A 27,706-nucleotide genomic window follows, 5' to 3' on the forward strand; every position below is an offset into this window, starting at 1 on the left:
TTTTCTCTGGGAATCTATCTGGGGCCACGCTGTGGCCTGGTCCCCAGGAGACCAAGTGACTTCCCCAGGAATCTTCTGGTTCTTCTCAGGCCCTCCCTGGGCGGCGGGGCCTCCACGCTGTTCTCCTCAGAGCTGGAGCCAAGGGACGAAGCTGAAATCCTGCCATCCTCGCAGGACGGCCGGTGGCCCTGGCACTCCTGTCTGCCGGGTGACTTGAGGCTTTGGTTGTAGAAGGCAGAGGCCAGGCATTCAGCCGCTGTCTGGTCACAGACACAAAGCAGCTTCTCACACAGGCTCTGCCCTACACCTTAGGGGGCAAGAACAGAGTAGCAGACCTGAGACACCGCAGGATGCTTGCCCCTTCCGCCCTGTACTCCCCGGCTCCGTCCTGAACCTCTTGGTCCTGCGTCCACTGAGTCCTCTACTGGGAATATTCTTAACTTTGTCCTCCTGGTTAGCGCATACTCGTCCGTCAGGAATCCACCCGGCATCCCCCCACCACATCCAGAAAGCCTCCTCCAGCCCCTCTGGCTAAAGGGAGTGTCTTTCCTGTGGGTTCCCATCGAATCCCACCCTATGGTTCTTACTATCACAGCAGAAATACATGTATCTTTGCTATCTGTATTTTTATTTGCTCCGTCTGGTGACCCTACTTCATTTCTTGAAGGTTTCAATTGCATGTAGTGCGGGTTGGCATGCAGAACACGCGTGTGATTCAAAGGAAATAATGTATTTGAAGGTGCTCGGACATAGGCAAGCATTCTGCAAATGTTATCCTTGTCTGTGGTTTTCAAAGACGTATTTGGTCCGTTTAATGTTTTTTTGTCTGATCCTACCGCGAAGTATTCGTCAACCAGAACTTTTCTCATCACACTGACCCTCCACATCTCCTACCCTGGCCTTCACATCTCCTACCCTGGCCTTCACATCAGCCCCAGACATACTCGTTGCATCTCCACAGCAGGAGGCAGAAAGAAGAGACATGGAAGAGCAGAGTGGGCCCAGACCTGAGCCTGTTCCCCAGAGCAGCTCTGCACTTGGGCCCCTGTGCCTTATGTGGGGTGGCCCGGAGCAGGCTCCGAGATGCCCTTATTTCTCACAACCCGACACCTGCAGCTGCTACGGGACACGGTGCTCAGGGCTCACAGAGGGTCGGAACCAGTTCACAGAAGCCCTGTAGGAGTTTGAACGACACACACAACCTTCCTGGATTCAGTGAGACCAGAGGGATGAAGGCGCCTTTAGCTGAGCAGGTGGGACCTCAAGGCGTGATTGCATCACAGACAACGATCATCTGATCCTGTCACTCATGGGTTCTAAACCCACCCCTGGCTTCTCACCCCCTAGAGGACAAAATGTAAATGTTTCAGCCTTGGGTTCGTGATCTGGTACCTGTCTCGCCAGCCTCACCTTGCATCACCATGGTCCCGCGACTCCCATTATCTCTTCCCGAAATACAGAACTACGTGTCGTTCCCAAACTGCCAGGAGTTCCCCAAAGGCCACAGTCTTTCTCTTCCTTTTTCTTGGAACACCCACACCCAGCACGGCCACCTGGGAACCTGTTAACCTCTTGGAAAACCTCCTTCACTGCCCTTCTAACTTCTCCCAAATTCTCCCATCCTGGCTGCCATATTCCACAGGCTCAAAACCCCTTTCACCACGGTTCTGGGCACCTGTACCACCTTGTAGCAATACCAATGATAATAGAAGAGTCCCTTGCTTGTCTCACTTCCTTGCGGGCTGTGAGCAGTTTGAGGCAGGGATCATGTCTGTTCACTGTGTTCCTAGGTCCCGATGGAGGTTTTTTGGATAAGCAGATAATTGGGTGAATGAATGAATGAGTAAGTGACATGTAAAGCACAGAGCTCCCTCCTGGGAAGTGAGAGGCACACACGATCCTCCAAGGCCGGGATTCCTGGAGGCCGAGGGAGGAGGTGGCACTGAAGCCTCAGCCTGGGGCTTCCCCAGATAAAAAGTGAGGGTGAGACAAACCCTCTCAGGGCTCTCGAGAAATGCTATAGGGACCATTTCCTTTTAAACTGCAAAGGGTAAGGGAAATACATCCACTGATGTACATGGGGAAGTGCAGCCAGAGAATGGAGATGAAGCCAGTTGTAAAGCAAGCCCAACAGAGTGAGGCTCCTGAGGGTGGGGCTGTTTCCAAATATCTCCCCTCCCCCCTCCCCCCCCCCCCCCGGCCCTGAATGGCCATGGAGGCACCTCTGGCTTCCACACCTGGGAGGAGTGGAGATGCAGGCCCACCTCCTCCTTCAGCTGGAGACACTCCCCTTTATATGGGCTTCCTCAGGGGACCTCACTTGGGAAAAGCGTTCTGCTTCTCAGGAAAAGAGACCCACTGGCTCAGTGAAGACTCGGTTCTGGGTCTGAGGCTCTATGGTTTCACAGTTCCAGCCCCAGTTCTATCACCTCCTTCTACCTGTGTGGTCTTGGACCTCAGTCGCCGCCTCTGTAAAATGGGAAGTCTCGTGGTGCTACCTCATAGGATTGGTGTGAGGATGAACTCTGTTAATACACATGAAAAACTCAGAAGAGCACGTGGGAAGCACTCAGTAAGCATGGCTAATTTACATCATTCCCCGTCTGCTCTTACTGGCTCTGTGCCTTCTGTCAGCTGACTTAGCCTCTTGAACTTGAGTCTCCTTCTCAGTGGAATAGGAGTACTAATGTGTGCCTCAAAGTTAAGAAACGTTTTAAATCACATTAGAGATGAACAAGTGCTTGGGAAAGCAGCTATAAGATGAGCTGTGGTCCTGATGCTGACTTGAATGAAAGAACAACCCACTATGCTGGCTCACAGCACTTACACTTGGGGGTACCATCCACGCATACCACTGGTGGCCGAGGAAGCCTCTCGAGCAGGCAGTCCAGCCTTCTCACCTGCTCCAGGCAGCAGTGATGGGACAAACAGCACCTAAGAGCAAGGAAAATCGCTTACTGCCTAGAGCCCCCAGCTGTCCCCAGAACTCCCTCCAGGGCTGCTTATCCCATACTCCCTATATTGATGAGAGAAGCCAGTGCCTCCTTTCCAGTGCCAGTGGACTCATTTATATACATCCCAAGGGCCACCATGTATGGTTGTTCAGGTTGTGGACTGCACAAGGATGCCACATCTAAGGCAGTGTCCATCACACCGGATGTATCTTACTCTTTTTTAAAAAGCTTGGTGTTTTTATTGTGACTCTGTTGACTGAAAAGATGGGTGACTTGCATATTTATTATAATAATTTTCCAAAAGATGGAAATAAAGAGTCTTGAGGAAGGGTACCACTTCTAGCATACCATATGGGCTAAAAATAACCCACTCCCTCCAACCTTTTACATAATTGAACAGTTAACCTCACATCCATAAGGTACCCCCTTTGTCCATAGCCTTAAAAGAGAACAGAGTAACTATCTCGAACGTAAATAAAGAACTGCATCTAGGAAGGTGTCCAGCAAAGAGCAAGACCTCAGGAAATAGATGAGAATGGATCATGTTCTTGCTTTTTAGACCCACCCATCTGGCCTGATAAAGCCTCACAGTGTGCCCCCAGCTGATGGACACCCCGAGGGAACTTGTGATGGCTCCAACCCATAGGGGGCTACAATTGCTCCTTAATCCTCTCTTTTCAACTCTCCCCTGTCCTTTAACCACTCTCACTCGGTCCTGGAGGCCACAGCCGGAGGCGGGGTCAGGCAGACTTGTGGCTTTTCGGTAGTGCTTGTGCTTGACCACGTATGGGCTTCACCACCCATTCCATGGTGCCGGCAGTCGGAGGAGGAACCATCCACCTCTCAAGTCACATTAGCCTGTGTGGGATGAGAACTGCAGCCCCCATTCTGCTGTTGTGATGGCCGAGCCACTGTCTTGTGTGGCATTCGGCTGGGGTGGGTGGCGGTGGATAGTTTATATAATAGTTAAAATCTAAAGTCAGTGAATCAGAAATCATATATGATCCAACTACCGTTGAAAACCATTCAAATGTCTCAGGATATAAAGTATGCATGGTTTGGAAAAGACACCGTTGCAGAAAATAATATCATTTTGACTAACCCTTCCTTGTTCAAGGCTATGGCTTTCCATTTTTCCATTTCTTCCTAATGGATGTCAAGGAAGCTGTATCATAGCTCACTTGCTGCCTGGTCAGATCTCATATTTTTTGTGAAATATGGTCAGTAGTCAGGAAGCCTCTTCAACAGCACCCATATTCTTTCCATAGGGTTCAGCAGAACGCAGTGACTCCTGCTACCTAAACTTCTGTTTTGCCTTATCTCACTGAGTGCTGTGGACTCAGGAACAATCCTTAAATGGTTCTCTGTCTTGGAGAGTAGAGGGCATGTTGTCAAGCCCCATGATGAAAACACAGTGATTCCACAGTGTGGTATACACTTTGCTAGAATAAAAACTTCTTCACTATCACCTGGTGGGAGGTAAATTTTCTGAAGTCTGCCTGGGCAGCAGAGCCCCTGATTTCCCGGAATACCCTGCAAAGGTTGCATGATGGGGCGGGATGACTGTGCAGTGGAGACAGGAGAGCTATTGTGGAGGTAGGTGGGTGCGTGAGTCATACAGCCGTGCAGACACCACGTGACCTGCAGTGGACATGTTCCATGTTCCTGCCAGTACTGTATCCCTTTGTGTTAACTACAGTAAGACTCGTCTTTTTCACTCTCAGCTATAGTTGTTGATTCTCCCCTGGCAAGCCCAACATCGGAGGCGGACATACACAATTTCACTAGAGCTCTAACTGGCTGTGAACTGCGTGAGTTTAGTCTTTAAACCTTATCAGTTCTGCTCTCAGCATCTTCCTCTAACTCATCTCCAGGTTGAGTTCCCCATCGTTTCCTCGGTGTCCCCACTGCATTTGTTACAGCAGGTGGTACTTTGTTGAATTGTCCATGTCTCTCAGCAACGTCCCATGGGGCAGAGGCAGTTTGTTTTAATCCGCTTTGTTTAGGTTTAATCCTTTTTATGTCTCCAGCACCTTAGCACAGTGCCCAACACAGAGCAAAAGCACAATAAATGTAGGCTGCATGCCTATATAAATGAAGGAATAAATTGATGAATGCATGAGGTCAGTGAAAATTCTTCCAAGAACAGTAGGTAAAAAATTTGACAATTATGCTTAAAAGTTGTTGAGAAGCTCATTTCAGTGTGTCATCCTGCAGAGCAAATCAACTAGGGACCCCAATTCTACATGCTGCTCATTGCAAAATAGGCAGATTTGGGGTCTTCTGAAGTGTCTTTGCAGATTGACCGTCTTAGAGCAGCTGGGCAGTATTCGTGGTGGAGCTCTAGGCCAAATCGAAAGATCTGGGTCTGCCCGGCTCTGCCCCTTTGTGGCTGAAGGACCTCAGACAGGTCAGCCTCGGAGCCTCAACTGCTCATCAGGAAAATGGGACCATAATGGCAACAGGCTCTCCTGAGTGAAATAATGCTACTCGGCGAGCTCTCTGTGAGCCCGAAGCGATGTCCGACATCGAGGAAGGCTATCATCTCTCACTGCAGCATCAACACCGCCCACCCGCCATCCTCACCCGGCCGTACCTGTCCAGAGCGTCCCTTGGCTCGCCTTGTCCTTCCTGCCCACAGTAACAGCCGTAAGATTCAAATTCCTCCGGGCACCGGGATGTCAGACAAAAGAGCATCTCTCCAAGCTGTGGCATCACCCAAGTGTTGCCCCCGCTTCCCAGGTGCAGGAAGGTGAACCTGTCACAGGCTGATGAGAAACAAGGACTCTCTGTCTCTCTGTCTCTCTCTCTGGCCTCCTCCTCCTCTCCCCTCCTCAGCCTGCAACTTGTGCTAAGCTAGGCGAAAGTCCACTGTGCAAACTCCATTGTCCTCAGTTCAGAGGGGGAAGGACCACGAAGCCGGAGGCCTGCACAGGGCTCCTCCCCAGCCCCCCTCTCGAGAGCCTTGCATGCGTGGAGGGCTTGCCCAGGCATGAGCAGAGTCCTCCTGTGTGTCCCACTGGCTGTGGCTGCTTGCCGGTGCGGGGCCTTTGCCAAGGCACCCGAGGGAGGAGTACCATCCCAACCCAAGTGTTTCATTCTTTCCAGCAAACCACGCTGCGCATGACGCCAAGCGCTTTCCTTCAGGGTCAGTAAGAGCGACAAGAGCCCTCGGTCAGGGGTTCATTTCCCCGGCTCGGCCTCCAGCCGCTGATGGCTGCAGGCTCATCTGCCCGCTCTGAGAATCGAAGTGCTCAAGCGGCAGGAGGGATGGCGCCTCCTAGTGGCACCAAGTGGGACAGTCACAGTACGATGCGGTAGCCGAAGGGGCTTGGTTAACGACTTCACCAGAGGATCCCGAGGCCGGGAGAGGACAGACATCTCTGCCTGCTTCTGCTCACCTTTTCCAGATGTCTCCTCAGGACCACTTCTGACGGATGACACAGCCAACCCCAGAGATTTAATGCCGGCAGGGACGATGGTTACACCTTTAGCTGTGGCAACAATCTCTGCAGACCCTGAAAACACATACCTTTATGGTCCATATCTGAAAAGTGGTTCAAGAGGAGGTTTGCAGATGGACATGTAGTCAGGGCCAAATGCAGACAGAGCATCGGGAGAGTGTCTTCAAACTGGGTCTGCAGGCATCAGGGCAGAGACTCGGGGATCCATGGACACTACGTGAGAATTTCCAAATTTCCTGCGATAACAAAACTGACAGGACCCCAAGCTAGGCCACCTGGATGCCATCTCGTGGGCGAGAAAAGTCATAGCCTCTCAGGCCTATATTTGTGCTGTGTTTACCATCATGAGCCTGCCGAGCGAAGGTCCATGATGATGCTCGCGGGTGAAGAGATAAAAAGAATGGTGGAGAGATTAAGCCAACTCACAGTACTCAGGAATGCAGACTCCTCAAAGCACTGCATCAGCTTCTCCTCGTACTCAGAATTAAGTGCAAGGTCCTCTCCATGGCCGTCAAGGCTGCCCGTGATGTGGCTCTGCCTGCCCCATGCAGGCTCCCTGGCACTGTCTGGATCTCCCTTTGCTCTCAGACCTCAGTCCCACCAGCTCCTTTGGCTGGAGGCAGAGAGGTCTCCAACCCACAGGCCAGATCTCCAGCCCAGTGTGGTCCAGACCAAGGGAGCCTCAGTAGGCTCTGTGCCCACTCATCTGCTGACCCAGGCTCAGCTCCCAGAGCTCTGGGTAAGACCTGGGCCTCTGACTTGCAGTCCTTCCCCAAATCCACCATATTGGTTTGCTTTATACATCTGGGCTTCTGTCTCAGCTTGCTCAACACTGGTCCTCATGGGTTAGAAGCAGCCCTTTAGTAGTTCTGTCGTAACCTCAGTCTCCTAGGTTTAGTATCCTGCCCAGCTCTCCAACCCCACAAAGGTGAATCAGAGGGAACAGTGGAAAATAATGAGCTACCTTTATTTTCTATTAAAAATGGGTACAGGATTTTTGTTTACTTGGTTTCAAATAATAGTAGGCACTGTTGGCCCCTGGCATGTGCATATGAATGTAAATTGGTTCAGTTTTTCTCCAGGGCAACTTGGCAACACATTGAGAGCCCTGAAATGATTATACCTTTTATCCAGCAATTCAGCTTCTAGGCATGTGTCAGAAGTGGACGGGCATAAAGAAAGCGCATATCTATTATTTATAATAGTAACACATGTTGGAAATAACTGGTTAAACAGTTTATAGGGTTCCATACAGGAAACCGTGGCACAGCCTCTAAAAATCATGTTACGGAAAAATATTCCATGTCAGGGGAGTATCTTCTCATTGTATGAAGTGATACAGTGCAGACTGCAAAACCGTGGCTGCCAAGTGGTCTCAGATTCATTTTATTTATGTTCACAGATGTGCTCACTGTGGGTTGGGGCAGACTGGGGGAAAGCATCCTCAAATATTAAAAGTAGCCATTTTTATAACGTGGATTTAAATAGACAGCTAAGTACAGTTTTCTGTATTTTTCTAAATGCATCTCTTTAGCAGGTAGGTTTCAATATCTTCCTACTAATGGATCTATTTTCTGATTGCACTTGTCTAATTTTGGGCTGGGAGATATAAAAGTAAATTGGCTTCAATGATTTCTTTCATTCTGGGGAACACACTTGCTTTCATAAATATATGGGGGACAACAATATATACAACATATACAAAGCTGAGCACGCTTACCTGGAGAAGGTGTGGCCCTTGCATCTTCTGTGTCTTCCTGGACTTGGCCTGGTTCTGTCCCTAGAAGAAGAGAGAGGGAGTAGGCATTAACTCCAGTCTGTCCCATCTTGGTCTCCAGAGGCAGCTGCCATCCCACTGAGCCCAGGAGGCAACGTGCTTCTTGCTCTACCCCTGGTCGCCTCCCAGGAGAGCTGTGAGGGCAGGGTCCCTGCTGAGCTAAAAAAACCCCAGGCTCAGGCTTGCTGATAAACACAGTCACAACTTGTCATGCTAGAAGCAGGTGAGGCTGTTGAAATACTTTGAGAAAGCAGACTTCTCCAGAATTTGAATGAAAATAAATAAACATAAAAATCGCATTTTTTGAACAGAGGAGAATAAGGCGGCAGAACTGTGTGATTCCAGTTGCTTGTGGTGTGGCTCTAGGAAGGCTGCTGAGCCCTGGTTTCTTTGTGAAATGAATCTGTTGCTGTTTAACAGTCACTAAGCTTCTCGTATGCTGTAGAATGAGTGTGTGTTTCCCCCCAACCCAGATTCATATATTGAAACCTAACCCCCAACAGGATGGCATTTGGAGATGGGACTTTGAGAGGTGATTAAGTCATGAGGGTAGATTCCTTGTGATGGGATTAGTGTCCTTATAAAAGGGACCCCAGAGAGCTCCCTCATCCCTTCTCCCATGTGAGGACACAGTGAAAAGGTAGCCAGCCGTCCATAACTAAGAAGTGGACTCTTACCAGAGCTTGACGATGCTGGCATCTTGATCTTGGACTTCCAGAGCCATGAGAAATGAATGACTGTTGTTTATAAGCCACCCAGTCTGTGGTACTTTGTTATAGCAGCCAGAATGAACTAAGACTTACTACATGCCATAGACAGCACTCAGTGTTTGGATTACATTAACTCAACAGCAACCCCGTGAGTTAGTACTACGCTCACCCTCCTTCACAAAGGAGAAAGGGGACACACTTGCTCAAGGTCACGGAGCCAGGAAATGGTGACATGCAAACCTGGGCCACCTGGCTAAAATTGACCCACTTAACCACTATGCTAGGCTACTGTTTTCCCTTCTGGCTGTACCCCAGAGAGCCAGAGGTGGGAACTCCAAAATGCTTAGGAAAGGAAGGAACTGCCTTAACTTCAGTGTGCCAAAGACCAAGTTTATGATGATGTTATGTGAAAATCAGCCTTTGAAATTTCCTGATGTGCACACGAATGCTCAGCAAAGAGAGAAGATCTTGGCAGTTCTAAGCTGGGGCAGATGGTTCTTGTCAAAGGCAGAATGTACAGATTCAGAACTAAAGGAATACTAAGCTGTACTACCCTGGGGAAATGACCCCACCTCTCAGAGCTCCTCCTTCATCTGTAAAATGGGGATAACAGTGGGCCTCTAGGGTGAGGGAAGATTAACTCAGAGAAGGTGCATAGGGGCCTAGGAACCCGCCGACACATCGGAGGTCCTCAACAATGTCACTGCGTATTAAGCAAGGAATCCATTTGTTTACTTAGTCACTCTTAGTATTAGTAAACCGTTATTATCAGTTATTTATACTTATTAATAAAGGAGCCATGGTTGTTAATGACCACAAGCAAAGTAAATATGTTAATTCTTCTGATGACATCTCGGTCTAGATATTTTTAAGTAGGAGGTTGTTCTCTGTGAATCATTATTGTATGACAGAAAGCCTGAATGAAGTCTGGGGTTAGAAACCAGTCTACAAGTCACTGCTGAATGACAGGGCTTTTAACCTCCCAGAGCCCCAGTTTCCGATATAATCTGCAGAATGGGTATAATAATATTTCCTCCAGGCCATGTCAAAAACTGGTCACCAGAACTGAACACAAATATTTAGATGGCATTTCTCCACTGGGTTTCTTGCTGTCCTCCTATGTAGTCCCCTCTGCTTACTTGTCCTGGAGAGAATGGTCAGTCGGGCAGCTCTGGTCTCAGCTGCCACTGTGAAAGGAAACCACCACATCTCAGTTACCAACCCAGCTCAGCACCTCAGCTGGGCAGAGGAGAGAAGGCCCATGGCAATCTGATCAGAGTATGTCTGGAATGTTGTTGCACCATTACTTCCCAATTCAGTGGACAAGAGGCCAGATAAGGGCCAGTGCTGTGTTTAGGCAAAGAGACCAGCAAATGACCGCTTTGGGAGAAAGGGCCATTATTTCCCCTGGTTGGAATGGCTTTGTTGGGGAAGGCAGCTGAAGAGGGAGTTCAGGTCTAGAAGTAAGGATGGAGACAGTGGAAGCCTCAGATCTCAGCCCTACCACCCAGCTCTCGGCTTGGACAACTTCTTTCTCCATCTCAATGTACCATTTCAATATGGAGGTTACAGCAGTTATTTCATAGGGTTGTATGAGCATTAAATGAGATTATGTATTTTAGGCAAGTCGTCCAGTATCCTGCATGTGATTTGACATTGTATGCGGTTTTTTATAGTCACACTAGAATTTTTGGAAGAAGATGCTGGCCCAGAATCTTCCCATGCTCTGTCTCATTCTCCGGTCACCACAACGGACCGGGATAATCATCCCTTTCCAGGGATTGGTAAACTATGGCCCTGCCCTCAGCCCGTTTTTGTAAATAAAGTTTTATTGGCACCACAGCCACACCCATCCAGTTACAGATTGTCTATGGCTGCTTTTCTGCTGCAGTGGCAGAGTTGGGTAGTTGCGACAGAGATCCTCTGGTCCACAAAGTCTAAAATATTTACTATCTGGCCCTTAACATAAAAAAATGCTGATACCTGCTTTATGCAAAGGGGAAATTAAAGCTTAAAGAGCTTAAACCACGCTTCCCAAGTCACACAGATGAAAACTAGGAGAGCAGGGAATCCATCCCAAATCTGCCTGACTCCAAAACATAATTTCATCCCATAATGGTGAGAGAACAACTACAAACCCCAGACCTTTTCCTCACAAACTGTCCCACCTGCACCTGCATGATTGATTTTTGAGCCCGCATTCAGGCTGCCCCCTCCTCTGAGGGCATTTGTGGTCACTGCCTAGGTCATGGATGTGAGGGGGTGAGTGCGTGTGTGTTGGGGAGCGAAGATGAGAGTGTATCCCCTCACTTCCTCCCGTTGGACTCTAGACTCGTTGAGGAACCTTATTTACTTTGAGTCTTTTCCAGGGTTGTGCCACAAAGGGATGATGGGATGATGGTTCAGGCTGAAGAAAGTGGAAAATGTACGAATTTGGGGTTATTTTGTGATTGTCTGGTGGGGCCGTGAAGCCCGCAGCTTATCCTCAATTTAGCAGGGACATGGCCACTGCCAGTCATGCTGGGAATGGCTGCCGGTCGGAAGCAGGGTGTGTGGTGGAGCTTTGGTTTGGTGTTGGTGCCATTTCCTCTTTTCTCTGGACCCGGTCTCCAAGGCACGGGCTGTCCGGAAGCCGTTGGGGCTGACACGCCCTTGGACATGGAGGATGGCTGGGGGTGAACACATGAGCCTCTGCTTTTAACCTGGCAGAAGCAGCAGCAGCAACAGCAGAGGAGAGCAATACACAAACTTGTAGGGTGGTGGGTGTGCAGCGGGATCTCCCTGAGGTGAAGGGTTGCCAGATTTAGCAAATAAAAACCCAGGATGCCCAGTTCAATTTGGATATCGCATGAACAAAAGATACAATTTTAGTAGAAGTAAGTCCCATGCAGATCCTGGGACATACTTATATTAACAAAGTATGTGGTGTTGATCTGAAGTTCAATGTCAGATGGTCGAGGGCGGGGTCTGCGCTTTATCTGACAATTCTCCTAAGGTGGGACTAGGAGTTTGGGAGAAAGCTGAGCAAGTAGAGAAGAGATTTGGCAGTCAAAAGGAAGTAGGAGGGGTTCTAGAATGTTCCTGAGGCAGTTCCATTGTAAGCCCAGGCAGGGAGCATTTTAAGGGAGATAATCCCAGCAAGCAGGCAGCTGGCACAATCAAAACACGGCAGAAAGAGACTCACAGACTTTGAAAACAAACTTATGGTTACCAAAGGGGAAACGTGGAGGAGGGATAAATTAGGAGTTTGGGATTAACAAATATACACTGCTATATATAAAATAGATAACCAACAAGGACCTACTGTAGAGCACAGCGACCTCTACTCAATACTCTGTAATAACCTACACGGGCAAAGAATCTGAAAAAGAAGGGATATATGTTTATGTATAAATGAATCACTGCTGTACACCTGAAACTAACACAACACTGTAAATCGACTATACTCCAATAAAAAAAATTAAAAAAAGAAAAAAAATAAAGCTACTCTACCAAAAAAAACAAAAACAAAAAAACAACCCACGGATATTTGGGTTCCATACCGGTCCCCCTGTGTTCATCTTCTCCTGAGAGGGCCGTCAGGCTGGAGTCCGTGGGCTCCACAGGGACCACTGCAAAAAGAGCCCCAGGAGCAACGAGTGAGGGATGCAAGTGCCAAGGGTCCCCAAGGACAGGCTGGATGGCTGGATGGGGCAGGAGGATAAGGGGGCTGTAAAAGACGTTCCCAGAAGGGCTGCTTGTCCTGCCTCGGGATACCTCTGCCTCTCGCACACCGCCCAGGACACAGGGGTGCCCAGCAAGGCCCCCCCTCGGGAGGGACTCCAGCCAGGGCTGGGTTCTGGTGGGGAAGGCGACACCATTGGACACAGGCTGTGGCGATGAAAGGGCTGCAAACTCCGAAGGTTTTTGCCTATGGAGTGTGGTCCCAATTTGAGAAGACCTGTGTTCAAAGGGAAGGCAGATGGCAGAGAGAAAAGGGCGCTGACTCAGAACGTCCATAGAGATACAACCCACACGCACACACGCAGCCATACACACACGTCAGCCTATACATGCCCATACACAAACCCACACGTGCACACACGCATGCACACTCATAGGCACGGGCACACCTGCATCCACGCACACACAGCCATATCGGCTTCCTCTTTAACAAATACTGCAGTGCTAATTCTGAGAAAGAGAGCCCGGCCCCAGGAAAGGAGGGATGGTTGGCCGAGGTGCACCTCGAACTTCCCATCCCCGGGTACCCACAGTATTGGGACTGAAAGATCGTGGGAACTTTGGCAGACAAGGAATGATGGGCATAAACTTAACTCTCACTTTTTTCATAAGATGCATGTTTTAGAGTCAGAATCATCCCTTGCTTAGTTCAGTAGACAGTTATAAGGAGGCTACCCTGTCCTGAAAAGTGACACACGAGAAAACAGCTTCCCCTTCAAGGAGCCTCACCTGGATCCAGGCAGCTCCTTGTGCTGCAGGCTCTGGGGGGCAGAGGAGGGGGACAGCCGGTCTGTTCCCGGGAGGCCTCAGTGGCCAGGAGCGCCCCCAGCCGGGAGGGGCCTTGCCCCGTCTGAGCACTGGACCCTGTCCTGCTTACAACTATAGGCCAAGAGAAAGAACCTGGGGTCTCCGTCCTAACTGGATTAAATTCACACCTGTCTACGTAGAAAGGGCCATTTGACTCTGGGTGTGAACTGAGTTTATCGGAAGTAATGGCGTCTCCGGCTGGGGGATGTGGGCACGCCTTCAGTGCCATGGGTCACTCCAGCTTCAGTGAGGCAGGCCGGGTGGAGGAGGTGTATCCACCCACTCCCATCAGTAGCCGGAGCCCTGTGGTCCAAACAAGAGCAGCTTCCCGAGAAGACCTTACCTCTGGGCAGAAGTGTCAGCAGCTCTTTCCTGCTGGTTGTCTCTGAAGAGAAAGCACATGAGAGAAGTGGTTTTGGAGAATGTTAGAAGGTGCTGGACTTGGCATCTGAAGAAGCACAGCTACGATTGGTCCCATACCAGCTCCCGCCGCAGATCGCCATCCCCACCGCTGATGCAGGGCCTGGATCTTCCTACCTGGAGGCTGAGCCAGACAGAAGGACGTGTCCAGAAGGTTCAGGGAAGAGTTGATGCTGGACTGAGCCAAGCACTCTATGGCAGCCTTGTCACAGGAACACAGCAGGTGCCCACAAGCGTCCCCGGACTCTGTACACAGAGCGAGGGCAGAGCAGACCGGAAGAGCTCACTGGGAATCCTAAGAGGTGGGGCGAACTCTAAAACTGACTCCCGCTCTGCCCCCAAAGCCCTGATTCTCTTGCGGTTTTCTTCATCTCATCCACGCCAGCTCCATGCCTTCAGCCGTGTGGGCCCAGCCCTGGAGCCATAGGCGCTCCTTTTCCCCTGCACTTACACCCGATCCACCAGGCCATCCTACCGGCTACTTGCAACCTATTTGAGTCTGACGTGCGTCCCCATCTCCACCCCCGATCACCCCCTGCCTAGGTGATTGAGTGACCTCACTGGCCCCCCCGCCTCCTGCCCAGCTGCCCAGCCTCTTCTCACTGAGGGGCCAGAACAGTCCTTTTCAAACCCAGGTTTCAAACTATACCTTTGTGTGTGTGTGTGTTCAGAACTTTGAGCAACTTCCGCACTCAAAGTAAAAGCCACTGCCCCCTGTTCCTTCTCAGACCTCACCTTCTTGCACTCCTCCCCCGTCTCGCCACTTCTGACCCACTGTTCCCCTTGTTTCTGAAACACCAGGCACCTGGAGCCTGGGGTCCACCACAGCTGCTTCCTCTATCTGCTCTTCTGAGTAGCCACAAGCTGGCATCCCTTCTCTCAGTCTGTGCTCAACTGTCACCTTCCCAAGGAGGCTTCTCTTGACTTTCTTATTTAAATAGGAACCCACACCCCAGCCCTCCCTATGCCTTTCCTCTGATTTATTTTCTTCCGCAGATCTTAGCATTATCTAACATACCGTATGATTTGTTTCTGACATTTTCGGTGTCTGACAACCAAGAGGAAATTCCAGAAGGTCAGGGTACCCCCAACACGTAGGCGCTTGTCTTACACTTGGTGTAGGTGCTCAGCGCGCGTGAGTTGAGCGAGTGAATGAATGAGTCATGTTTCTTCGTGTTCACTGTGTTCCTCACCTTGTAACTTACACCCTTCCTGATGCTCTGAACTCCAGCCAGTCCATGTGACCTGGACTGTGGGACCAGTCAAACCTGGGTTCAAACTCTGCCTTAGCCAGTTAGCAGCTATGTGACTTTGGGCAAGTTATTTAATTTCTCTGAGCTTTCCTCGCCTTGTCTGAAAACTGGGGATAATGACCCCCATCTAATAGGGTTGTTCGGACGATCAGAGTTGCTGTGTATCACATCCGTGGCACATAACAGGCACTCAGAGACGGCGCCCTAATATACTACCCCAGCTTGCCATGGTCCTCTTCCCTCAATGCCTTTGCCTATTCTTCTTCTGCCGGGATTGTCCAGAGACATGAAATAAAATTCCTGGAGTCACCCAGCTAGTAACGTGGAGGGCTGAGATTTGACCCGACGTGTGTGCCTGATTCCTACAACCACACCAGCCTTATTCATCCCTCGTGGACTCAACTTCTGTCACTGAGTTCTCAACAGATACCAGTCACCATATTAACTGTTTTACACTTACCATTGTTTACATTTCTTAAATGTAACATTGTTTTACATGTAAGCATTACTTAATTTTTATAACAAATCTCTGAAGCAGGTTTTCTCCTCCCCATTTTGAGGTTCCCAGTTGTTAAGTAGAAGGTCAGGGTATTCCCCCTAAATCATACAGTGCATAAGTAGTAAGCTATTTGCTCTTCTCAAGCGGCCAGGCTTGGTACGAGCATAAAATTGTAGATCAGATAATCTGCTGAGCAGCTATTGTTTCAATTCAAAAAGAATTTGTTGTGCCTCTACTCCATGCAAGGTACAGATGCCATAGATCTGGCCCTTGTAGGGCTCCAAGTATACACAGGGATGTTGCCAATGGTGATGGTGATGAGGGTGGACCCTGGGAGCCTGGGCCTACAATCTCTGAACTGTCATTTCTCAGCCCAGCCTCCTGGGACACCTGGAGATGCTCACCACAGGTGATACTCTTGCTGACACAGTTGACATCTGTGCTAAGCTTGGCGGGGTCTTGCAGACAGTCGATCTCAGCAGCCTGCTCGTAACACCTGCGATGCTGGAAGCAACAGCTGTGGCACGATGGGGAAGGGTCAGGGTGAGAGTGTGGGTTAGGGTCAGAAGAGGGGCAGGCAGCACATGATCACTCTGTGTCTCTGGTTGGTTTCTGGCGGTGGCCTTTTCCAAATACTTAGGGTACACACACACACACGATATTTGAATTTGAATTGTATTACCTATGCAGCAGTTGCTATTATGAGCATTTACATGTGTGAAAAGTGAGACACATAAAGCTCTGTAACTTGCCAAGGTCAAGGCTGATCACAGAGAGAGGCTGACACTAAACAAGGGAGTCAGGTGGCGCTTGCAGTGCACGCAGCAAGCAGTGAAAACCAGTGTAAAGGAGAAGACACACAGGCAGCTGTATGGGCAAGCTACTAAGTTCCTCACATTACCCAACTCCTAAGAATTTGGGGGAGTCAAGAGAATGTCTGTAAAGACCCTGTCATGTGGTCGACACTCGATAAACTAGGGCAATGTTTTTGGAATCTGGCGTGCAAGTTCGAGGTGGAAATAATCTATCCTCCAGGAGTCTGGAAATTCCCACCTCCATCACCTGCAACGTGTAAAGTAATTGAAATTGGGTAGGCCCACCATTCTGCCAGTTCTGGCCATCAACGCTTTGATCATTCAGACAGGGATGAATTACTGCTTCATTTCTTTGACTTCTAGGTTTGTGGGTGTTTTAATAACTAAAGGCAATGGTAAGGGAGGACCTGAAAGGAAAACACATTCCCAGAAATGGTTCTGGCACTGTGCCCCGAACAGATTCAGCCTCCCCCTTTCTGAATGTCAACGGGCTGGCTTATGGTCCCAGAAACGACACACTGCCCTTCTGGTGCAGAAACAGCTTACACCAATGGGAATCCTTCCCTATCTCCTGGGAGTCTGCGTAGATGAAAGCACACACTTTATCACACTGGATTTGGGCACAAATAGAATACCAGTGAGGTGTAGACATGGTCCTGGAGTAGGGGTGAGATGTGGGTTCAATTTCCTGGTTCCACACTCCTGTTGCTGCTGCAGTTACTATAGCTCCAATTACCACTATTACGACTACTACTTCTACTACTCCTACTGCTGCTACTACTACTACCAACACCACATTACAGTTTTGTTAGTACTGATGCTATTACTACTATTATTACTATTACTATTACTACAGCTACAACTATTCTACTACTACTGTTACTACTACTACCACCACCACCACCATTACAGTTTTATTAGTACCGATGCTATTACTACTATTATTACTATTACTATTACTACGGCTACTGTGACAACTATTCTACTACTACTGTTACTACTACTACTAACAGCACCACCACCACCACCAGTTTACTAGTACTGCTGCTGCTGCTGTCACTACTGTTATTACCACTGTTACTATTAATACTACTATAGCTACCTAGACAATTGTTACTACTAATGTTGTTACTATTACTACTACTATTACAGCCTGACTATGACTCCCACAATACTATTACTACTATCACTACTACTACTACAGCCCTACTAATATTGTTATCAATCGCAAATACTCTTGCAGACCTAATAAGCCAGGCAAATCCCAATCACTTTAACTTGTATTTGCTCATGTAATCCTAAACAATAACTCTAGGAGGTAGGTGTTATTATTACCGCCATTTAATAGATGAATAAATGGAACACAAAGAAGTAAAAGAACGTGCCTAACATCACAGAGTCCCTTAGGAACAGAGAATTGGAGGTACTGGGTTATAGGTGATATGCATAAAACTCTCACAGATACCACCAACTTGTCCTAATTGACCCTCCTGCTACCAGTAGCTACTTGCCATATCCTTGCTAACCCCGGATGCTTCTAAGATTTTAAATTTTATTGCACACACCCACATACACCTGCACACACAACGAAGCCAAGGGAGTTTTCCGCATCTGTGCTCCGCCCAGGCCTCAGCCGGGCTTCCACGAGCTCACTTTTTGGTCGTGCTCACCTGTCAGACTCGTCCACAGGCAGCCCTTCCATCTCAAACCTGCAGGCACAGCCGTAGTCTTCGAAGTCCCGGGGGCAGAGACCAGCCACACACTTCATACCATTCACGAACTGGAGCAGTGCGGGGAAGTTGGTGAAGACATCCTGCAGCCAGGTGAAGTGAGAGCCCAGGCAGTCTGGGGAGGAGAGGAGGGTGCACCAGGAGCCAGAGTTGAGGAGGGAGCCCCCTTCTCGGGTGGATGGTGCCTTATCACCTACTAAGCACCTGCTGTGTACTTAGGACAATTCTAGACAATTGAAGGGAAGCAGGTTTACTAGCCGTGGTCCCTGTTGGTTGCCCACCTGACAGCCATTCATCCCTCTTCCTTACCAACAAAACTGAAAAGCACTCAAGGAAGGTAACCTCCTCCCCAAGTCCCTGGGAATGTTTACTAGTCATTCTTGGCTCATCGTGGTAATACCATGCTTCCAAGACAAGGGCTAGTCTGGGGCTGAGCATGAAACCCAAATGTGACCCCAAAACCCTAAGGGTGAGACTGTTAGAAGCTTTGGGGAAATACTTCTTTCTTAATAAAGCATAAAGGCATGTAAGAGGGTCCTTCTGAGCCACACCTTTCTCCTTCCTTGAATATGGGGAGGATGTGTTGGCTGGAATTGCAGCAACCACCTTGCAGCCATGAGGCCCCAAGCCTAAAGCTGAAAAACTATTATGTCCAGGGTAGCAGTGGGGTAATATAGAACAAACCTGCTGGGTCTCTGATACCTGTGCTGAGCTACTGCACCAATGCTGGTGCCTTCAGATGGCTTATGTGAGATCATTAAATGTCTTTATTATTTAAGTCACTATTAGTTTGCTGAATGGATCCCTGATGATAACAGTCCTGGCAATAAAGAAGTATAAATCAGTGCAGGAAGAGAAGGGGTACAGACACTAATAACTTGCGGGCACCTGCTGTGTGCCAGAAACTGTGTTAAGTGCTTTATTTTATTTTTTATTTTATTTTTAACATCTTTATTGACGCATAATCGCTTTACAATGGTGTGTTAGTGCTTTAAATAGTACAATAGTTAAAACTGATGGAGTGAGTAATGCTTTATAAAGCTTTCATTTGGTCTATGATCCCATAAACTTCTTGGGTTTTTTGTTTGTTTGTTTGCTTGTTTTTGGCAGCACCATGTTTTTGGCAGCCAGATCTTAGTTCCCTGACCAGGGATTGAACTCGCGCCCTTGGCAGTGAAAGCTCGGAGTCCTAACCACTGGACCACCAGGGAATTCCCCCCCATAAACTTCTTGTTAATCCTGTAAGGCAGATGCTATTCTGTCACCTCCCTTTCATGGGTAAAGAAATAGAAGGTCAGAGACGTGCCCGAGGTATCCACCAGCAACAATGACTTATCCTAAACAAAAATGCTCTTGCACACAAAATGGGCAAGAAAACAGTATCCACCTTTTTGACTCTACAACTCGTGGTCGCCCTCTCTGCTCTCTGCCTTTCTGATTGGATGATCGTCAGATGCTTAATGAGGTGACCCCATAGCACCGATTTAAACACACAGGGTCATCGTGGGGAGCTTGGGGAGATCCAAAGTTGTTTGTGAGGACCACGTCCACCTCGACTGTTCACTGCTCTTCTAGTTTCTTCCTACCTCATTCAAACTTCCCTTCCCGCCTTTTGTTTCCACACAGCCTTATCAGAAACATGAATACATGATTCTACGCTGATGGAAAAAGCCACCCTAAGGTTTATGTGTATGTGTATGTGTTTATAGAAACATGCATTTTCATTCAAGAGCTTCCAGGGCACCTGCACTTAGTCATACATACATTTTAAGTGCAGTTTTACGCGCAGCACTGTCTAATCCCATAGCAGTTCAGAGTCACCTTGCTCATGTCCATCTTACTATAATCTTATTTTGGGTACTTTTAGTCATCAGTGATGGGAATCATCGTAATGCCGTGTGATTAACAGTCAAATAATAGATATATAACTGATCAGTGGAATGCTTCTTAAACTTTATGTATATTCAGTAGTTGAGAAGGAAAAATAAAACCACTTTTGTGGAAGGGGACCAAGCTCTGGACTCAGAGGAGACCTTGTCCCTTCTGGCTGTGTGGCTTTGGGCAAGTCTCTAACTCCTTTGGCTCAGTTTCTTGCCTGTAAAGTAGGGATGCCATTCCCCTCCTGGCCAGGTTGAGGTCGGGATGAATGAAGGAAGGACAACGAAGCCACGTGGCACCTCAGTGACTCACCGTGCGCTAAAGGGCACCACTACTCTCATCAGGACCTGGGTCACATTGTGGGAGCTTGCTGACGAGGCTGTGGGAGCTCAGAGGGCAGAGCCCAAGGCCCTGGTAATTTCCTTAGATTTCCCACACACACCCCACGCCCTGACACCTGGGGGAGTAAAAGCAAGTTCAGATTTAACTTACCAAAAATTTCGGCCACTCCTCCCACATTTTTAAACACCCCGTTGAGGAAAGTCATATCTAAGTGGAAGGAAGAGAAAATAAATTAGAGAGGCTTGAGGTCTCCCCCTTTCCCTTCCCTGTCCATCCCCTGTGGGAAGAGTGAGTAAAACCCCTTCTGTAAAGATAGATTTGACCTAGGGCTAACTTTCTAGTAACACAGGTTACCATAGAAACCTGATAAGATAAAAACCGTGAACTGTGTTTCTAGACAACAATACTCCATGATAAAAAAAAAAAAAAAAAAAGGCCCGTGGATGGTGAGGTGTATCTGAGGAACTACAAACACCTGGTGGGAAGCCATCATTTTTGGGTCTCCATCCGCGTGACGACTCATTCAGGTGGGCACGTCCATCCTGGCATCCTAGAAATTATACCTATGCGGTGGTTACTAGGGGTACTGACTCCTGTGGAGAGTGAAGCTTCTAGGCCAGGGCGGGTCCTGGGGCTGCTGCACGTGAGCCCCGTTCCCTTGTACCTGAGTTGTTACCTAGGGGATCCTGGACTACTGTGTAGGTTGCTGCCAGGGGTTATCTCGATAAAGAAGAATGGCTGGCATGGCCTGCTGGCACACAGTGCTTCCTGGCCCTGATCCTTCTAAAAGCCAGGTGTGGCCTGTGAGTCTAAATATCTACCTGAAGAAGACCTCCTAGTGGGCATTGCACTTCCCATGGGGGTGATGCCGTTTGGAGAGAGGCCACTAACATTCGTGTCTGAATGGGACTGATCACTTAGCTTGCGTGGGTTCCCGCACAAATAGTTCGGCTGACTCAGCTCACCTCACCAGGTCAGAAACGAACGCTTAACTCAGGGTTAACCTCACCAGCTAGTTCACGAGGTATTCTATTCTTCAGCGATGCCTGTATAAGAACCCACCTGAGAAATATTTACAATCCATCACCAGGAAAACCTTCCATTCCCCAAGGAACAATTACAGGTCCCTCCCTTCTAATAACCAGAGGATACATCATATTTTTACATCATACATCATATGATGTAAAATACATCATATTTTTCTTTTCGTCCTGCCTTTTAATGCAGTCACTACCTAACCCTCATTCATCAGCCCATTTACTTCCCTCTTCTAGTTTCCCCTTTCAGCTGACCTGTGTCTTTGATGAGAGTTTTTAGTGCTTTATCTCAAAGGAGAGACCAACAGTGGGTCAGACACCAGAGTAAACTGTGAGAGAGAGGCTTTTGAGTCTTATTCAAATCACTTTACCTACAAATGCCACAGCAGTAAATGGCTCTAGGGTTTATTCAGAAGGGATCGATTTCTGTGCCGATATCCTAGACAGCTTTCTACCCAGCTAGGTCTCCTAAGAAAAGATCAAAGGATGCTTACTGATATTTTCTGAGAGTCCTGGAGGCAGCTCCCATGGAAGATGTGGGGTGTCCAGAGGGTGGGCCACTATAATCGAGGAGGAGAGCAGGGTTAGCACCAACACTGCCGCTGCCCAAGTGCTGGGCTACAGCTGGGAAGTGGTGGCCGGGATAGCAATGAGGATGCACATAAATTCAACTCTAGACATATTTTTCTAGTACCTGCTATGTGCCAGATCTCTGTGGTCACCTCTTGAAGAAAATAAAGGAGTGGCTGGGTAACCCAGTGTTTTGTATTAGTTGGCCTTAAGGGAGTGGCTTTCTGGTTCAGGATGGGGAGGTTTAGGGGCTTACCTTGAGGCTGTTGTTACGCACGAAGCATACAGTTTTAACTTATGTTGCATGTTTGTTTGGAGTTACTTGAGATGACGGATTGGTGGAAATAAAAACAGACATGGAAAGGACCCCAAACTCCAAGTAGTTTATAACTGAGGACAGGGGTTTCCCCCAGACTATCAGCATCAAACTCACCTGGGATGCAGGCTCAGTAAAAGGTACCATCCTTGTGCCCTCACTCAAGTCTGATCCAGCAGGTCTGGAGTAAGGCTCAGAAACACATGTTTTTAACAAGCTCCCCAGCTGGTTTTAAAGTTGATGGCCTAGAAACTGCACTTTGAGAAATGTTGCTTGGGGAAAACATGATGATTTCTACAGTACCCAAATATTACCACCAACCTCAGTTAGTGTTTCATCAAGGTGGGAGGATGGGCAATGGGGACAAATGGATGGGAATTGGAATCTTAGTTCAACCAGGGACCAGCTCCCTAGAGGCTCAGAGGGCTTACAGACTTGTCCACGCTCACAGTGCTTTCCCCCCTGGTTATATGCAGCATATGAGTAGCCTGAAATGTTGAAAGATTTTTGTCTTTCTTCACAAAGTGGTCAATTTAATCAGGCCCATAAGTTTGACATTGTTTGGAAACCTGCAAATCTGAAAGCCACAAAGGGTTGGCCTTCAAAGAAGCAGGTTAGATTAAATTTATTCAGGAAGATGCCCCCAGTTGGCCCTGTTTGGCTTAGAGCAGGTTTCACGGCCTAAGACTATTGATATTTGGGCTGGATAATTTTCTGTTGTGTCTGTCCTGTGCATTTTGTACCCCTGGTTGATATCTGGGGGACTGCAGTGAGCTGGAACAGCTGGGATCAATCCCTCTTGGATGCCACACTCCAACCATCCTGAATTGCTCTCAGTTCCATGAGTGTGCCCTGACCCCTGGGCCTTTGCACAGGCCATGTCCTCTGCTGGAGTGCTTTGTCCATGACTCAGCCTGGCTCAGCTACTCACCATTTAAGCTTAGTTTTAACAATACCGTGTGGAAGTCTTTCCTCTCTCCTTCCCTCCATGTTGGAAGACTCTGGCTAGTTGCCTGCCCTCTGAGCTCTCATGCCCACTCCCACCTTCTGGTGACCTCTACCATGGTACTATTCATGCTGATTCTCAGGGTCTCCTTACTTGTGGGTCTCTGGCATTAGACTTTGAACACCTGAGGGCAGGAACCTCATCATAGTTCCAAAGCCTAGCACCTCATTTGGGGTACTGTTTGCTGAGTGGATTAAAGGAAACCATGAAGAATGACTTGGAAGGGCTGAGATGGGAGGCCCAGAGCCCAGTAAGGTTTAGACTGACTGTACTTGTCCAGGACAGAGAAAACAGGAGTCTTTCTTAAGACTCAAGACTGCAAACCCAAATCTCTCCAGGAGTCAGGCAGATGATTTAAACAAGTGGTCCAGTGCTGGGAGACAATAAGGATTGGTGGAGACTGTGGAGAACTTGAGAGCCCCAGGTCACAGTGGGAGGGACAGCTGTCACTCAGCCCCAGGCCTTGGGGAAGGAATCCCACAATCCAGATCTTAAAAAATTTGTTGGAAGTCTGGAAAATCTTCCCATTTTAAACTCTTGGCTCAAATTTTAAATTAAAACAGCAACAAAAGCAGGTTGCAGGCTGATTTTAGTTTGAGGGCGAAAGGAAGATACTTTGTGTGTGTGCAGAGGGGCTTGGTGGGGTCAGTACGCCACCTAGGCCAGCCAGGCAGGGCTTGAGCTGACGTACACGTCTCAGCTTTTGGTTCCAACCACGGCTCCTCTCTGCCAGGTTCTCGGAATGGTTCCCAGGGAGAGGAGTTCCCTCCTGACTGAGCGCCACGGGCTGTACGGCGACAGTGCTCTGCACAGTGCAGGCTTTCAGACCAGGAGGGAGACTCACAACTTCAGTTCTGTTCGAGCCCTTATCACAGAGCCCGTGTAACTGCTCTGGCACTTTCTACACTGGGCACAACGGCCTCAGGAACTGTTTAATTAGCATACCAGCCAACAGCTAAGAATATCTACTGCCCACTTAAGCAGCGATTGTAAAATATGGCCTGCTGGGCTTCCCCGGTGGCGCAGTGGTTGAGAGTCCGCCTGCCGATGCAGGGGACGCGGGTTCGTGCCCCGGTCTGGGAAGATCCCACATGCCGCGGAGCGGCTGGGCCCGTGAGCCATGGCCGCTGAGCCTGCGCGTCCGGGGCCTGTGCTCCGCAACGGGAGAGGCCACAACAGTGAGAGGCCCGCGTATCGCCAAAAAAAAAATATATATATATATATATATATATATATATATATATATATATATATATATATATATATACATATATATATATATATATACGGCCTGCTCCTTGTTCATTACTGCACTGGTATTTCCTTTGTGCAACTGATAATAAAATTTCTGCTCTGGAGGGTGGGGAATGATCTTCTTACTGACATGGGCTAATCAGGTATGTTTGCCCCCCTACACTCCCACTTACTTTTCGGGATATCGGTGCCCACGCATTTTCATGAGCAGCTATAAAAGTCACCCTGGATTTTATTTTATTGTATTTAGTTTTATTTTTTCTTTACATGCTGCAATATTTATTCCAAAAATCTTTAAGAAAACCCTACTTTCAGCAGGGAATTGTTATAACCAGTGAACATAACGGAGAGAGATGTTTTCTCTGAGCTAATAGGAAACTGGCCCAGAAGTGAACTATAGCAAGAAGATTGATTTGGCACTTAGAAAAGAAACTTTCTAGACCTAAATAGACATTTCTCCAAAGAAGCCATACACACGGCCAAGAGGCACATGAAAAGGTGCCCAACACCGCTAATTATTAGAGAAATGCAAATCACAACTGCAATGAGGTACACCTCCATCACCAAAAAATCCACGAACAACAAATGCTGGAGAGGGTGTGGAGAGACGGGAACCCTCTGGCACTGCTGGTGGGAATGTGAACTGGTGCAGGCACTATGGAGGCTCCTTAAGAAACTCCAACTCCAGCAAGTGCTGCGCCCTGAAGTCTAAGGCAGTGTTTGCACAGAAGCCTCAACCCGCATCCCTCACGGCTGCTCCTAGCCAACAGCTCAGCAGGTATTCATGGTGGGCTGGGTTCCTGGGGGACGCGGGACTCTTCTGATGGACTCCTCCCTGGGGGCCTTGCCAAATTTCCTTAGACACACCTGTGTCTGTCTAGGATGCGTTCACCACCACCCCTCCCCGGTCTGTCCTTCACTTGCAGAGCTGTATGACCTCTCCCAGACTTTCCTGGTTGACACTCCATTTTTTTAATCACAGTTGAAACCTTTCCACACTTAATCCTGTCCTGTCATCAGAGAAGACCCAGACTTCTTTGAGAGTAGCGTGCAGGCAGAGGCCTCAAAAACAGACCTTTCCCCCTACAATGTCACGACCAAGAATTGGCGAACTGGGGAGGTGGGCGGTCTCTATGGTGGCCACACACTCACCCCTGCAAAACTGGAACTGTAGGCACGGCACATCTAAACCCATATAAAAAAAGGGTATGTTTGCACTTAAACTTTCTATGGTTATACTTTTTTTTTTTAACTCTAGGTGTTTGTGTTTGAAAATAAAATCTCTCAGGACAAACACAAATGTCTGTGACAGGTTATCATAACAGGATATCATGATCATTTTTAGTATCACAATGTAGTAGTAAACTAAGGGGAAACAGAGTTAAAGCAAGAAGGACAGATAGAAAAATGTTTAGTGGCCTCAATTTTATAAAGAAATTAAAAATTTTAAAAGGCATGTAAGTGGGGGTGGGAGGACGTAAAAGGACAATTTTGATCAAAGGGAAATGTATCATTTTGGAAGAAGAAAGTGTTAGACAAGAAAAGAAGTTTAAAAATTATAAAAATGGGTTTTGGTAAATGAGATTTCATTTAAAAGGAAAAAAAATAGGGAAAAACTGTAGAACATTGCACAATTTGGTCACCAAAGATGAGGTGAGTCAAGATCATAGCTGGGATCTTTTTTTTTTTTTTTTTTTGCCACGCCGTGCGGCATGCAGGATCTTAGTTCCCTGACCAGGGATCGAACCTGTGCCCCTTGCATCGGGAGCAAGTAGTCCTAACCACTGGACCGCCAGGGAAGTCCCATAGTTGATATTTGATCAAGACCACTTAAGTTCTTGAGAAAGTTTGAGGGGCTGACACATCAGCCCCAGTTGTTCTAGCAATGGGACCCCAGTCATGACCAAAACCTTTTAATAAGAAAGAAGCGACATATGAAGGAAGTAAATAATCAATAGAAGCCCAGCACATTCTGGAAGGGGTTGACCCACTCTGTCTCAGAGGAAAGGTCCGAGGTGGTGTTTGGAAGGATTTGAACTTGAAGGGAAGACTTTGCATCTTATGGAAAGTGGTTATATTCTAATTTCAACCTACAAGCTTCTGGACGACATGCAAACCTCTTGAATTATCTCCTAACTCAGGTCCTGGTCAAGATAAACGATCAATAATATTGTGGGTTCCCTTTGCTTCACTGTCACTATTGGGATTGGAAGGGAACCACAGAGAGGGGAGGGTCAGTGGGTTGGTCCAGAGTTTACCTGAATATAGAAAAAGAAGGAGAAAAATGACAAGATAAATGAGTGATCTCAGCAACGACAGTGCCCAAGCAGTTGCAGGAAGGAAAGAAGTGATTTGGGATGTTTAGCTGCATAAATATGCAAATAAGAAAGCGCATAGGAAGGAGCCGGAAGACTCAGATTCACAGCTAAGATCCCAAGTGAACTCGGAGTTATTACGCCGGCTGCCAAGGAGCTTACTTAGATGGCTTTCAGGCTTGGTGGCATGGGCCCCAACTTTCGAATGTGGGGTTGGAAGTGTTTGCTTTTACACCAGAGATGCCTCCAGAAGGGGCAAGGGAGCTGTTGCATGTCAGGAAGGCCAACACACTCCAAGGGAATCAGCAAAGCAAGGGACAGCAGCCCCAGAGCAGCGGGGGAGGAGATGCAATACCGGGTGGAGAGGACCTTGCTAACCCTTTGCCCTTTGTTCTCTGGTGCCCACTTACCCCCATCCCACGTGTCCATGCTCAAAGTACCAGCTTTAATATCAGTATTAACCCTCGAGCTTATCATTCATGTTTGATTTCCACCACTCATTAGGCAAGGTGATAAAATTACTAGTAAGCAAATCAGATGGAATTTGACAAGACGGCCCAGGGTTCATTGTATGTAATTATATACTAAGCCAGAAATACAGTAAAATACCGTCACTCACCGCCTTGCGGGGCCATTAGCATTCCTACAAGCAGAAGCACGATCATGGCAGCAGAGCAAACAGTGGGGTCCTGGCATCAGCTGCAACAGCGTCCTGGGAGAGAAGTCAGCATAATATGGCAAGTGTGCTTTCGGAAACCATGACACGAGACCCCACAGGAGCTGTTTGTCCCGTGATGCAGTGCAGGAAAAAGAGAAAGCCCCGAAAGTGTCTCTGT

General features: G+C 48.1%; 2 protein-coding genes across 2 annotated transcripts in view; one reads left to right on the forward strand and one right to left on the reverse strand.

Annotated features, from left to right (window-relative positions):
- EFR3A (EFR3 homolog A) overlaps positions 1–27,706 on the forward strand; it is a 171,663-nt gene that overhangs the window by 94,798 nt on the left and 49,159 nt on the right. The window lies entirely within an intron of this gene.
- On the reverse strand, positions 15–27,535 carry OC90 (otoconin 90). Its single transcript, XM_060287076.1, has 13 exons — positions 27,490–27,535; positions 21,904–21,969; positions 20,523–20,579; positions 18,093–18,267; positions 16,012–16,124; positions 13,973–14,101; positions 13,779–13,820; positions 12,448–12,516; positions 8,139–8,273; positions 6,356–6,472; positions 5,551–5,722; positions 2,828–2,934; positions 15–307 (listed from the first exon to the last, which is right to left on the reverse strand). Exons 1-13 carry the CDS (start codon positions 27,533–27,535, stop codon positions 15–17), a joined length of 1,521 nt encoding a protein of 506 aa, XP_060143059.1.

Source organism: Globicephala melas, chromosome 17 (genome assembly GCF_963455315.2).
Source record: "Globicephala melas chromosome 17, mGloMel1.2, whole genome shotgun sequence".
NCBI classification, from domain to species: Eukaryota; Metazoa; Chordata; class Mammalia; order Artiodactyla; family Delphinidae; genus Globicephala; species Globicephala melas.